The 13,911-nt window shown below is 51.3% G+C and overlaps 1 protein-coding gene across 1 annotated transcript; it reads right to left on the bottom strand.

The window, feature by feature from the left end:
• Positions 1–4,237: 4,237 nt before the first annotated feature.
• On the bottom strand, positions 4,238–11,406 carry LOC120383882 (zinc finger protein 271-like). Its single transcript, XM_039502184.1, has 3 exons — positions 11,355–11,406; positions 9,899–10,012; positions 4,238–8,386 (listed from the first exon to the last, which is right to left on the bottom strand). Exons 1-3 carry the CDS (start codon positions 11,386–11,388, stop codon positions 6,264–6,266), a joined length of 2,271 nt encoding a protein of 756 aa, XP_039358118.1. The 5' UTR covers positions 11,389–11,406; the 3' UTR covers positions 4,238–6,263.
• Between the last annotated feature and the right edge of the window lie 2,505 nt (positions 11,407–13,911).

Genomic DNA, 13,911 nt, shown 5'->3' with positions numbered 1-13,911 from the left:
TTTTAAAAAATAGTTCCTCACCAAAGGCTCTTAAGCAAAGTAAGCTGTCATGGGGTAAAAGGGAAGGTCCTCTCATGGATTGGTAACTGGTTGGATAAGAGACAACTAAGGGGGGATATGATAGAGGTCTATAAAATCATGACTGGTGTGGAGAAAGGAAGTATTTTTCCACACAACGCAGTCAGCCTGTGGAACTCTTTGCCAGAGGATGTTGTGCAGGCCAAGACTATAACAGGGTTCAAAAAGGAACTAGATAAGTTCATGGAGGATAGGTCCATCAATGGCTGTTAGCCAGGATGGGCAGGGATAGTGTCCCTAGCCTCTGTTTGCCAGAAGCTGGGAATGGGCAACAGGGGATAGATCACTGGATGATCACCTGTTCTGTTCTTTCCTTCTGGGGCACCTGGCACTGGCCACTGTCAGAAGATCCAATACTGGGTTGGATGGATCTTTGGTTTGACCCAGTATGGCTATTCTTATGTTCTTAGTATGATTTTTATGACAGTGTGTTTGGTGCTGTACGAACACAAGGGCAATGCAATAGCTACCCTCAGATGATTGCAGGCTAAGTCCAGCTGGGATTTCTCTGGTCATTTATCCATCCATCTGCAATGTATGTTTTTCTCTCCATCCATTGGCTAGGAGTTATAACCAATCCAAATCCTTAGATTGTTTGTCTCTGTAGAACAAGGGCTCTCCCGCTATGTTTTATGGGCTGCATTCTTCTATCAGCTACACCAGCGCAAATCTGGAACAAGGAGGGTAACTTCTGATCTGGATTTACTTCAGATTTACACTGCTGTAAATAAGAGGAAAATTTGACCCTTTCTGTCTAGTGTGTAAATCTCCTCCCAGCAGTGATGGACAGCCTGCTGTCTACAGAATTATCTAGCAGTGAGAGCCGTGTTTGTGGAGTGAGAACTTCTGGGTTTGAGTCCTGGTTCTGCTACTGTGTTGCTGTGTATGGAGAGCAAGTTGCTTTCCTCATTTTCCCCATCTTTAAAACACCCTAAGCACCGGACCATTGGGTATTCTGGGCTATACAATGATTTGCATTTGGTCTCGGACCCAATTGATATTTATTAATTTAAATGAAGTGGAATGGCTTCTACAAGAGAGACTGAGAGAAACTCATAGAAGAGTATCCTACCGCTCAGTGGTTGGCTAAGTTCCTTGTAAGCTGTACGGCCATGCAGCAGCCATTTAAGTGCCATGCAGGTGCTCAGGGAACCCGCCCAGCCGTGACCTGGCACGGCCGGGGGAGGGGCGTCTCTCCCCTGGCCCCAACCCAGCCCCGGACCTGCCACGGCCAGGGGAGGGGCGGTATGAATTCAGCCACAGCCTGAACCTGCTGCAGCTGGGGTGCTCCTCCTCCGGTCCCAACCCAGCCCCAGACCTGCCACGGCCAGGGGAGGGGTGCCCATGGATGAGGAAAAGGTGCCTATCCCGTGGCCTCAGCCCCGGAGCTGCCGAGGCAGGGAGAGGTGCCTCTCCCCGCCAGCCCAGGTGTTGCTGTGGGAAGAGAGGACTAGGGGGAGTCCTCACTCCCCGCCGTAGCCCAAGTACCCTCCTGCACCCCAAACCTCTCATCCCCGATCCCACCCCAGAGCCTGCACCCCCACACCCTGAACCCCAACCCTCTGCCCCAGCCCGTAGCCCCCTCCCACACTCTGAGCCTCTTGGTCCCATCCCTACAACATGAATTTTGTTATGTGCACCGATATGAAGGTGATGTGTCACATATCACCTTCATATCAGTGCACATAACAAAATTCATTCTGCACATGTGGGAAAAATTAGAGAGAACACTGGGTTGATGCATTCCCCACCACCGAAGGGGGGTTTAACCCGCCACCCATGGGTATGACACTAAGAGCCCTTCAATGGAAAGGGTGCATTGTTCTATGACAGCCACGCCTATCAGGCCTGACAAACTCACTACGCCTCATGCATGGCTTTCATAGTATTTATCCACAACAGGCCATGGGAGGTCTCTCATAAAGGCTCATGGACACCAGTGGTGCTGGAACATTTTTAATGGTGGAGGTGCTGGAAGCCAGCCCTCTTACCCCTGTCCACACACCCCCTCCCAGAGCTGAGGCGGGAGCAAAGCTCTGGGCATGGGGCTAACAGCAGATCCCTAAGCATGCAAGGCAGCAGCCGGGACCCTGGGTGCGGGGCTGGGAGCCCGGGGGTGCTACAGCACCCCCCACACCTCTGGTTCCCATGCCTATGTGTCACACTGTTCATCAAGTGTGGGCAGATGATCTTTAAGCAGCTACACTTATATACCAAAAACTATTTTAAAGTCTGAATAGATGCAGGGTTAAGAAACCCGTTTTACCAGACCAAGGGCTATCTAGTCATCTCTCTCCCACAGTTCACGTGTAGATTAAGCATTGTAAGGAACACAATTGAAGCCCTGTTTGCATATAGGAATGGTTCTCAACCTGGGGTAAGTGCCCCCCCTCCCCCCAGGGGTATGCAGAGGTCTTCCAGGGGTACATTAACTCAGTTTTACAACAGGCTACATAAGCAGCACTAGTGAAGTCAGGAAAAACTAAAATTTCGTATAGACAATGACTTGTTTATACTGCTCTATGTACCATACACTGAAATGTAAGAACAATATTTATATTCCAGTTGATTTATTTTATAAAATTATATGGTAAAAACGGGAAAGTCAGCAATTGTTCAGTACTAGTGGCTGTGACACTTTTGTATTGTTATGTCTGATTTTGTAACCAAGTTGTTTTTAAGTGAGGTGAAACTTGGGGGTGTGCAAGACAATGGGGTACAGTGGTCGGGACAGGTTGAGAGCCAGTGGCACATAGGACCAAAAGAAAAGAGCACACTGGAGAACCAACAATGGGAGAGAGGCACGTCAGCGGTTTACTGGACTATAACTGAGGGACAAGAACCGCACCCTGCAATCCTGCAGGAAGCAAACGGGAGAGCACACTTTGTATTCATGGAAAGGAGGATCCCAGTGACGGTGGCTGGTGACCCTGGGAGAATGCTTTAGCCATGAATTTGCTTGTTACAGTTATACTCAGACTATCTGAATCCTGTTATACCTGATGTTTGATGTGTCAATCTATTGGTCTTATTTCTTCGCTCACTCTCTCTTAAATCTTAGTTAATAAACTCCTGTTTCACTACAAATATATCTCAGTGCTGTGATGTTATATTGGCGCTGATCCTCAACTGACTCAAACAAGCTGGTATTGTCCCTTTGGGGCCGGCTTACCTGGGAATTTCTGAGTGTCTACTGGAGAGGGGTTGGACACTGCACAAGGACACGTCAGAGGAGCTGGAGGACGAGGTTGCACCTAGTGTTAACCTGCAAGGCAAAGTAAGGACTGGCAGAGCCCTGGGGAGTTTGTGTGGGGAGCTAAAGGCTGGAGGTGACAGGGAGCTGACACCCCGTTCAGCAGCAGCATGTCCCCCTCGCACTGAGGCAGGGGGGTAACAAGGAGATTCACAGTCCTGGGCACCCTGTGAAAATGTCACAGCCGGAACCTACAGTGTGTGGAGCTCAGGGATGGTGAAATAACAGCTCCAAGGGGCTTAAAAAACCCAAAACAAACAAACAAGAAAACCCAACTCCGATGGTGGGGACACTACAAGCTCCCTTGGAAGCTATTCCAGAGCTCAAATACCTGTATGATTAGAAAGTTTTCCTAATATCGAACCTAAATCTCTCTTGATGCAGCTTAACACTTTTACTTCTCGTCCTCCCTTCAGTGGCCATGGAGCACAACTGCTCCCCAGTCTCTATAACAGCCCTTAGCATGGCTGCAGACCATCCCGAGCCTGCTTTGCTCAAGACTAATAGACCCACTTTTTTTAACCTCCCCCCACAGGTCAGGATTTATAAACCTTTTACCATTTTTGTTGCTCTCCTCAGGACTCAGTCCCATTTCTCCTCATCTTTCCTACAGTGTGCGGTGCCCAGTACTGGACACAGGACTCCAGCTGAGGCCTCCCCAGGGCCGAGCAGAGCAGGACAGCGACCTCCTACAACACTCACGTTACTACACCCCAGAATGATACCAGCCTTTTCCCCAGCTGCGTCAATGGGTGACAGCCAGACAGCCGTGGAGTCCATTAAAGACCATTCCCCCTCACCCCCATTATTCAAGACAAGGGACACTGGGAGTTTGAGAAACTAAATTCTACTTTATTCTTTTCAAAGCAAGAAATAAAAGCTAAATTCCGCCTCCCCTCCCCAAGCCAATGCTCAGCCCCACATGGTGCATTTCAGCCCCATCCCAGCACACTGGTGCTCCAGCCACACACACGCCCCAGGGAAAGAAGAACAAGTTAAAGCTGGTAGAAAAGCGCTAACAATCCATGACAGAGGCATTTGCCCGGCCTCCTCCTCTCAGCAATGGGGAGTCGCTGACCACTCTCCACATCAATCCTCTTGGGACATCATTGGCAGTTCTTTAGCGTTCAAGGACGACTTCACCCAGCACTCGTAGGACATTTCCTCTCTCTCTGGGACTTGTGCAGTGAGTTCACAGTTCTCAGCCTCAGCTCTCTGGCTCGCAAGATCAAACAGTGCCCTTTCAAGCCCTTGGCCACCGACTCTCTCCCCACTCCTGATTATATCTCACATCTCTGCAGGGATCAGGCAGTAACTTCCTTCCCCATTTCAGTCTCTGACTCTCGGATAGATACTGGACATTTTCCCAGTTCAGAGAACAAGACAGACTCATGACAAAGGCTAGGGAAATGTGAAAAGAAAATCAGAAAGGACTATTCTGGTAAGTGATCATTTGTCTTTTGAAGCCCTCAGTAAACCCGAGCTAGATTCCGTCAAACTAATTTAATATATGGGAGTGACACAATCTCACTCCAACGGGGGGATTTAGTGACTCTAACAATCACTTTGCTAATAGAGGTGGGAATAAAATCCTATGGGTCAGTCTAGGCTAGCAAAAAGGGTGGAGGAACAAAGGATACACTAGCTAATCCCAACCATTTTTTCTGCCCTAAACAGACACTCGGAGGCTGATATTATCACTCCGCACTTATTCCCTCTCTGAAAGGCACAGATTTGTCTCAGGTCATCCCGCAAGCTACTGCCAGCATTGGGAACAGAGCTTAGGTCTCCTGAGTCCCAGGCCAATGCTCTATCCACTAGGCAACGCTGCTTCCCTCTCAGAGGCTGATGCTGCTGTAGCAGAGGTGGGAAATCCAGGCTTCCAACAAAAGGCCCTGTGGGAATCAGTCTCTGCTAATGGTGCTGTCTGAATGCAGCGGGGGCAGGGAGAAGGGGCAGAGGGGGTGAGTGATGAGGCAGCACCTCTCTACCCCTGTGCTCTCCCTCACCTCTTATCCCATCATCCCCAAACACTCGATAGCCCAGCACCCAGCTCCCCCTGCTTCCCAGCTACTCCAGCCCCAGCCATTGAATCCCCAGTTTCCTCCCCAGAACCTAGTGTCCTGGTGCCTTACCATTTGACCCCCAGAACCCACCACCCTGGTCCCTTAACGGCTGATCCCCCAGAGCCCAGCGCCCTGGGGGATTTGGGGAGGGGAGGAGTTACCAGCCCCCAGGGACACTCCCCCTGCAGGGAACAGCTCCAGGTCAGTGGGGAGCCCAGCCCAGGGGCTGGTGGAAGATGGGGGATGGGGACAGGTGTGTAGAGTGAAGGTGGGGCCTGGCCCAAGTGTCCTTCTCCTCATCTCCATGGCAGGGGGATCCCGGCTGGGAGGGGAAGGGGGGGGGCTTTAGACAGGCAGAGGGAGCGGCTGGAGGAGTTTCTCTCTCTCCCTTCCCCCACCTGTGGCCCATCAGCTCAGCAGCCAGGGCTGCAGCAGGGAGGAGGGGCTGATGGGGGCTTCTCCTCCTCGGCCAGGGGTTTGCTTAGACCAGGCAGAGCCAGAGGGTCACTGACCAGCAGATGCTCAGCTGCTGCTTTATCTTCACTCCTCCAACGGGCAGCTGGATAACTGGGAGCCAAATGCCCCTGATGTGTGTGGGAACAAGAGAATGGATTTTTCACTATGGTCACCCTTTATCAGGGCACTGTTTCTCTGCTGTGCATAGGAGTTTCTGATGTACAGTATGGAGTTAGTTCCTCTTAGCATCTTTTCCACACTGAGGACATCTCAGAGGTTTCTACCCTATGTGGATTTGTGAATGCCTGATACTCCGGGAGCACCAAATGAAACTTTCCTCAGATTCAAGGTCTCGCTGTTGTGTGGATGTGTGAAGTAAAACTGAATCTTTTCCTGCAGTCAAGCTGTTTTTAGGGTCTCTCAATCTTGTGAATGCTCTCATGTTTGGTAAGCTCTGAGCTCTTACTGAAGCTTTCCCCACAGTCAAGGCATTTATAAGGTCTCTCTCCCGTGTGGATTTTCCCATGTTTAGTAAGGTGTGAGCGCTGACTAAAACTTTTCCCACAGTCCAAGCATGTATGGGGTTTCTCTCCTGTGTGGGTTTTCTGATGCATATTAAGGGCTGATTTCACACTGAAACTTTTCCCACACTCGAGGCATTTATAGGGTCTTTCTCCTGTGTGAGTTCTCCTATGTTTAGTAAGGGCTGAACTTGCGATAAAAGTTTTTCCACACTCAAGGCATCCATAGGGTCTCTCCCCTGTGTGGGTTCGCTGATGTGTAATAAGCGTTGAACTCTGACTAAAACCTTTCCCACACTCAAGGCATTTATAAGGTCTCTCTCCTGTGTGGATTTGCTGATGTGTAATAAGCTTTGAGTTCTGAATAAAACTTTCCCCACACTCACAGCATTTAAAGGGTCTCTCTCCTGTGTGCACTCTCTGGTGTATAAGAAGTTGTGATGTCTGACTGAAGCTTTTCCCACAGTCCAAGCATTTATGGGGTTTCTCTTCCATGTGAGTTCTCTCATGTCTAATAAGGGCTGATCGCTCATTGAAAACTTTCTCGCAGTCAAGGCATTTATAGGGTCTTTCTCCTGTGTGGATTTTCCCATGTTTAATAAGGTATGAGCGCTGACTAAAGGTTTTCCCACAGTCCAGGCATTTATAGGGTCTCTCCCCCGTGTGGGTTCTCCCATGTTTAATAAGGTACGAGATCTGACTGAAAGTTTTCCCACAGTCCAAGCATTTATGGGGTTTCTCTCCTGTGTGGGTTTTCTGATGTATATTAAGGCCTGATTTCACACTGAAACTTTTCCCACATTCAAGACATTTATAGGGTCTTTCTCCTGTGTGGATTCTTCCATGTTTAGTAAGGGATGAACTTTCAATAAAACCTTTCCCACACTCACGGCATGTATAGGGTCTTTCTCCCGTGTGTATTCTCCTATGTTTAATGAGGGATCGATTTTCTGTAAATTTTTTCTCACACTCAGGGCATTTATAGGCTCTTTCTCCTGTGTGGATTCGCCCATGTCGAATAAGAGAAGAACTTTCAATAAAACTTTTCCCACACTCAAGGCATTTATAAGGTCTCTCTCCTGTGTGGGTTCGCTGATGTGTAATAAGCTTTGAGCTCTGACTAAAACTTTTCCCACACTCAAGGCATTGATACGGTCTCTCTCCTGTGTGCACTCTCTGGTGTATAATGAGTTGAGACTTCTGAATGAAGCTTTTCCCACAGTCCAAGCATTTATAGGGTTTCTCTCCTGTGTGGATTCTCTGATGATTATTAAGTTTCGTTCTGTCAACAAAACGTTGCCCACAATTGAGGCATTTATAGGGTTTGTCACCTGTGTGGATTCTCTGATGCTTAATAATGTGTGAGCGCTGACTAAAAGTTTTCCCACAGTAAAGGCATTTATATGGTCTCTCTCCCGTGTGGATTCTCCTATGTTCAGTAAGGTATGAGTTCTGCCCAAATGTTTTCCCACAGTCCAGGCATTTATGGGGTTTCTCTCCCGTGTGGGTTTTCTCATGTGTATGAAGGGTTGATTTCACACTGAAACTTTTCCCACACTCAAGGCATGTATAGGGTCTTTTTCCTCTGTGGATTCTTTCATGTTTAGTAAGGGATGAACTTTCGATAAAACCTTTCCCACACTCGATGCATTTATAGGGTCTCTCTCCTGTGTGGATTCGCCCATGTTGAATAAGGGATGAACTTTTGCTAAAACTTATCCCACAGTCAACACATTTGTAGGGTTTCTCTTTATTGTTACTTGTCTGCTGGTCTGTGACTTCCTTGAGATCCTTGCATTCTCCGCCACATGGAACAGATTCATCCAGTTTCTTCCTGGGATAGTTTCCCAGCTGCATCTCTGTTCTGTGTTGATCTCCCCAGGCATTTCCCTGCTCCAAGCACTGGGAAAAATTCCCTTCAGCTCTGCTCAAAAACCTCTCATGCGGTTCCACTTTCTCAGGACCTTCCTGCTGCTGATTCTCCTCCTTGTTCTCACTCACTGTCCTGTCACCTGCTGGGAGAGAGAGAATCCAGACAGGAGTCACTGCCTGTGCTGGGGGGAAAGGACAGAAAGGGGAATAGCAAAGAGGGAAAACACAACACAGTGACTGTTGGGGAGATGGAGACACTGGATTCTGCCTCCACATCCCACCCCAACACTCCCAGGGAAGGAAAGTGAGGGAGGAAATTCCCAACAGCTAACAGGATGCGGGGGAAGCGCTGACTGATATTTGCCTGGATGATACGACACCTGCCTGTGTTCCCTGTAAGCTGCGGGCTTAGGCTGCCGCGAAGGAGAGATTCCACTGCGAGCACAGCTGGCAGCATGTGTTCAGGTGCCCCTCCCCACAGGTTGCTCCATCCTGCAGATGCTCCTGGGATCTTTCTGCTGGCTGTGCAGAGCAGGGGTGGGATGGTGCTGATGTCAGGGTGTCCCCCTCTCCCTCCCCCTGTACCCCATCTCTGCAGAGCAGGGTAGAGGGGACAGCCTGGCTCAGGAAGACTCAGAGCTGCTAGAGTCTGAGGTCTGAATGGTGGTGAGTGGCTGAGTGCCTTTCTTAAAGAGACAATGCACTGTTTCTGAGATTTCCCCAGCAGCCAGCTCTCTCTCTCTCTCTCTCTCTCCCCTACCCACATACCACATCTCTGCAGAGCGGGGGAAGGTAGACAACAGGGCTCAGGATGGAGCAGTAGAGCTTTCAGTGAGTGTCTTAAAGAGACAGGAGCCAGCTGGATTCTGGTGCCCCCCACCCCGCCATGCAGCCCTCTGCCTTTGTGCCCCTGTGGCTCCTGGGACCCTCCTGCTGGTTATGCAGAGCAGGGGCAGGGGAAAAGGGGTGCTGATGTCAGGGTACTCATTCCCCCCTGCCCTTGTATCCCAGCAGGGGAGACGGAACAGCCTTGCTCAGCGCTCTGAGGAGCCAGCACATATACACTGTCTGTGTCTCACACACACAGTCACACACAGAGTCTCTGTCATTGTCTCACACACAGTCTCTGTGTCACTCTCTCTCTCACACACACAGTCTCTGTGTGACACTCACCTCCTAACACATATTTGTATTATTGTTGATATTATTTCTTGGTACTTCCTGCAATGTACATATATTCTCTGTAATTTTATTCTTTCAAAGTGTTATTTTAGTGTGGTGACTGGTCTGTGCATTTCATAATTTTTATTTCTTTTACACTTAAATGTAATTCTTTGAGTAGTGAGTTCTAAAATGCCTAACCTGTCCTGGCTGGACTAATTATCCCTATGGTAACATTTAAAAAATATACATATTATATTTAGGTTTTTTGTTTCTACTGGTAGTGCACATAGGCACATTTCTCAGTACACACAAAATTTATTCTGCACATGAATGGAAAAAATTAGAGGGAACATTGTGTGCTGAGTGCAGCCCTGACCTAGGTGAGATGGGGCAGAACTGAGGGCTCTCGCTCACAGCACATTTTGGGAGTCTCAGCTTTTTCCTTCACTCACCAGACGATTTCTCTGTCAGTTTCCCTGACTCCTCACCTGTGTGGGTGCCTCTCGGGCTCTCCCTTTCCTTGGCGGCCTGGAGATCCGGGACCCACGGCTCTTCCCCTCGTTCCAGCCGGGCGATCAGGTCAGGTTTGGGAACGGGGAATCCTGCACAGGGGGTGAAATCAGGCAAGCTCAGGACGCATGGAGTCTTGGTAGATTATTTGTCACAAGGAACCCGTGTTCCCTGTAAGCTGCGTGCTGGAGCGGCCTCCCTGGAGTGATTGAAGTGCTGCGCAGTTGATTAGGCTCCAGAGCCGCTCCCATCCTGCAGGTAGCGTGAATTCAGGTCCTCCTCCCACCCCACCCCCCGGCCCCGCAAGGCAGCCCTCTGCCTTTGAGCCCCTGTGCCTCTTGGGACCCTCCTGCTGGTTGTGCAGAGCAGGGGCAGGGGAAAAGGTGTGCTGATGTCAGGGTAACCCTTCCCCCCACCCTTGTACTCCAGCAGGGGAGACGGAACAGCCTTGCTCAGCGCTCTGAGCAGGAGAGGGTCTGGGGTCTGAACCCCACACAGAGTCTGTTTCCCCAGCACCCAGCAAACACAATCTCTGTGTCTGTCTGTCTACACACACACACACACAGTGTCTGTCTGTCTCTACACACACCGAGTGTCTCCACAAACATACACACACACGGTCTCCACAGTCTGTGTGTACACACACACACACTTACTTGTGTTATTGTTGTTTATTATTACTCCTTCGTATTTCCTGCAATGCACATAGATGCCCTGTAATTTTATTCTTTCAAAGCGTGTTATTTTAGTATTTTGACTGGTCTATGCATTTCATAATTTTTATTTCTCTCTCACATTTAAATGCCTAATCTGTCCTGCCTGGAGTAATTATCCCTATGGTAACTTTTTAAAAATATATATTATATCTAGGTTTTTTTGTTTCTACTGGTGACGCACATCTGCACATAACAAAACTTATTCCGCACACGGATGGAAAAAAGTAGAGAGAACATTGCAAGGAACATTCCCTGAGTTGAAACTGACCCGACATGGGACTGTGGTAACAGACTTCTTGGGAGAAGCAGACATCCTGGGGTGAGGGTGTTGTTACACCTTCACTAGGAGGTCTCAGGATAGGTGTACTCTCGGGGACTTACTTTCACACAAAGCTCGGGTGTTCAACTCCTGCCTATTTCCAAGCCTGCAGAACCTAGAGTCCTCCCCACGGATGGAGCAACGCGAAAGGAGAAATAACACAGGCAGGGCAATCCCCTGCTTCCGACCCCTGGACAGCTGGTAAGACAGGGATGAATTAGCCTGTCCATTAGGTTTCTGACTCCCCTGTTCCCTTGAACGAGGTGTATAGATCTCACCCTGGAGCTCTGGACTATGCGACCCTCCTCCTCTAATCTAAGTGACCGGGAAAGAACCTGACAAGAGTCAGACACGCAGACCCCATGGCTTCTAATAGCTGATGGCACAGGAATCCCTTACCCAGTGAGGTCACCGTCTCATAGTTCTCCTGCATGACGTCCCTGTAGAGGGCTCTCTGAGCGGGGTCCAGCAGAGCCCCCTGCCCCTGGGTGAAATACACAGCCACCTCCTCGAAGGTCACCGGCATCTGAAACAAGAGTTCCCCACTCAGCACCTGCTGCCCCAGCCACAGTCCCACTATTCATGGGGGAGGAGGCCCAGAAAAGCAGAATCCCACCCCCACCCTGCTCAGAGCAGCCGGGAGGCTTCAGGGGGTGGGGAGAAGGGGAGAGCTCCTTGTCCCTCCCAGCTAGGATGACCAGACAGCAAGTATGAAAAATTGGGACAGGGAGTGGGGGGTAATAGGAGCCTATATAAGAAAAAGGCCCAAAAATTGGGACTGTCCCTATAAAATCAGGACACCTGGTCACCCTACTTCCAGCACACGGAGCAGGGCAGGGTCTTCTCATTTCCCACATGCCTGCCAGCCACAGGCTGATCCGGGAAGCAGAGCTCTGAGCCGGGGACAGGGACAGGAATCCCGACAGCTTCCCTGCATCTTTCACAGCAGCCTCTGGCCAGTGGGGTCAGGCTCCAGCCCTGGGAGTCTGCTCAGTTTTCCCAGCCCTGCCCAGGGGGGTGTTTCCTGTTTCAGAAATGGGTGGACGTTCCCGCCCTCACCAATGGGCCTGTTCAGAAAATCAGGCTCCAAGCTGAATGTGTCCCAGCAGGTTTATCACACCCTGTCCCCTCCCTGCCTCACTCTGTGTTTCTTGCTGCTCCCCCTCTACAGCAAACCCCCCCTGCAGCTCCCTGAAAATCCCTGACCTGAGCTGGCTCCATCACAGCCATTTCCCTTCCCTGTCCCCTGGAAGACGGGAGGATCTGAAGTGAAACGTAGACGAGAGGGAGGTTTCAGAAGGGCCTTGAATCCATTTCACACCCCGATTCCTCCCAGGCTCTCTCCCTGCACACAGACGCTCTGGGCTCTGCCACGCTGGGAAAACCCTCAGTCACTTTATTACAACACAGACCTGGCACCTCCCACCAGCACTGAACCCCTGAGACACTTTTAAACCCTCCCAGGGACAGAGTAAGACAAATGCTAGAAAAGAGCAGAACCAAAGGAGCCAGGTGGGGGATCCCCCTGAGGAGGGCAACTCGTCCAGCTCCTCCCCTTGTTCCCAGGAGAATCAGTCTCGCTGTGTCACTGGGGGCAGCAGCTCTGGGACCCGCAGACACCCGGGGAGCCGCTCCCCCTCCAGTACAAACTCACCAGCTGGTCCCTGAAAGGGGCCCTTTGTGCAGAGTCACTGTCCTGCCCGGCCCCAGCCCTTTCCCCATCACCTAAAGGTCTCTGGTTCAGGAACTGGCATTGGCAAAGCCTGGGGCTGCCCCAGGGGCTAGTTCCAGGTCCAGCAAAAGTGCCCACCTGGGCTGGGCACAGAGTGGGGGGTTCATGAAGGTCTGTCCCTGGCACAGCCCCAGCTGGGGAGCAGCAGTGTCACAGTCTGGGCTCTCAGGTAGAGGAGGCAGCAGCATCTGACCCAGGCAGCTCAACTCAAGGTCTCTAATATCAGGGGCAGAGAGAGACACACACCCACCTCCTCTGTATCCTTAGGAATAACCGGAGCCCTCTGGAGGCAGCAGCTAATGCCTGAGCCTCCCTGTCCTGCCCCTGCAGCCCCCAGGGACAGGCAGAGGCTGATCCCACTGTCCCATCCGCACTCACTCCCTGCAGGGGCGGCTCCAGGCACCAGCTCATCCCTGGGGCGGCAAGCCGTGGGGGCAGTGTGCCGGTCGCTGTGAGAGCGGCAGTCAGGGAGACTTCGGCGGCATGTCTGCGGGAGGTGCGCTGGTCCCGGGGCTTTGGCGGCAATTCGGCGGCGGGTACGCCAAAGCCACGGGACCGGCAGACCTCCCACAGGCATGCTGCCGAATCTGCGTTACCAGCCGGATCTCCTGCTGGCGCGCCGAAAACCGCCTGACTGCCGTGCTTGGGGCGGCAAAATACATAGAGCCGCCCCAGACCCCCTGGCAGAGTGAGCAGTGACTCCGGTCTGACTCCGGTGTGGCTGAGATCTGAATCCTGCCCAGAAATCAGACCAGGGCCCTGGGCTGCCCCCAACACTCAGGAGACAGACCCCAAAATCATGAGTGTGTCTGAGAATAATACACTGGGAGCAGGGGGTGTGGGTGCGGGGGTGTTTGTGTGTGTGTGGGGGAGGGGGGGTTCTGGATATTTGCCTTGTAGCTTCTGAGGCCTTAGGCAAAGTCTCCACCTACCCCCAAAGCATCACTGATTATTTGCAGTAAAAGAATCCCCCTCTAGCTGCAGGGTGGGGCAGCCCCTCACCCTCTGCTGCCCCATGGGGTGGGGGAGCTGCTCTTGTATCTCCCCCTCTTATTTTCCCCGACCCCGCCCTTCTCCAGCCAGTCTGCTCTTGCTCTGTCTCCCCCAAGCCTCCCCCCTTTTCTCTATTGCAGCCTTGTTCCCATCTGCCCTATAAGTCTCCCCCGATTGCCCTGCATCGAACCATCCTCCCTTCAGCGCCCCTCCACCCCCATCCCACCCTGC

Source organism: Mauremys reevesii, linkage group 15 (assembly GCF_016161935.1).
Source record: "Mauremys reevesii isolate NIE-2019 linkage group 15, ASM1616193v1, whole genome shotgun sequence".
NCBI lineage: Eukaryota > Metazoa > Chordata > Testudines > Geoemydidae > Mauremys > Mauremys reevesii.
Note: the sequence above shows the minus strand (reverse complement) of the source record. Positions and strands in the feature narration are given on the sequence as shown.

Bases quoted from the DNA above. Each gene is read 5' to 3' on its own strand.
- LOC120383882 (XM_039502184.1), bottom strand. From the start codon at position 11,388: ATGCAGGAGAACTATGAGACGGTGACCTCACTGG. The intron at 10,013-11,354 runs GTAAGGGATTCC...CCCCCTGTGCAG, and splicing joins TGAGACGGTGACCTCACTGG to GATTCCCCGTTCCCAAACCT. The intron at 8,387-9,898 runs GTGAGGAGTCAG...CTCTCCCAGCAG, and splicing joins CCCGAGAGGCACCCACACAG to GTGACAGGACAGTGAGTGAG.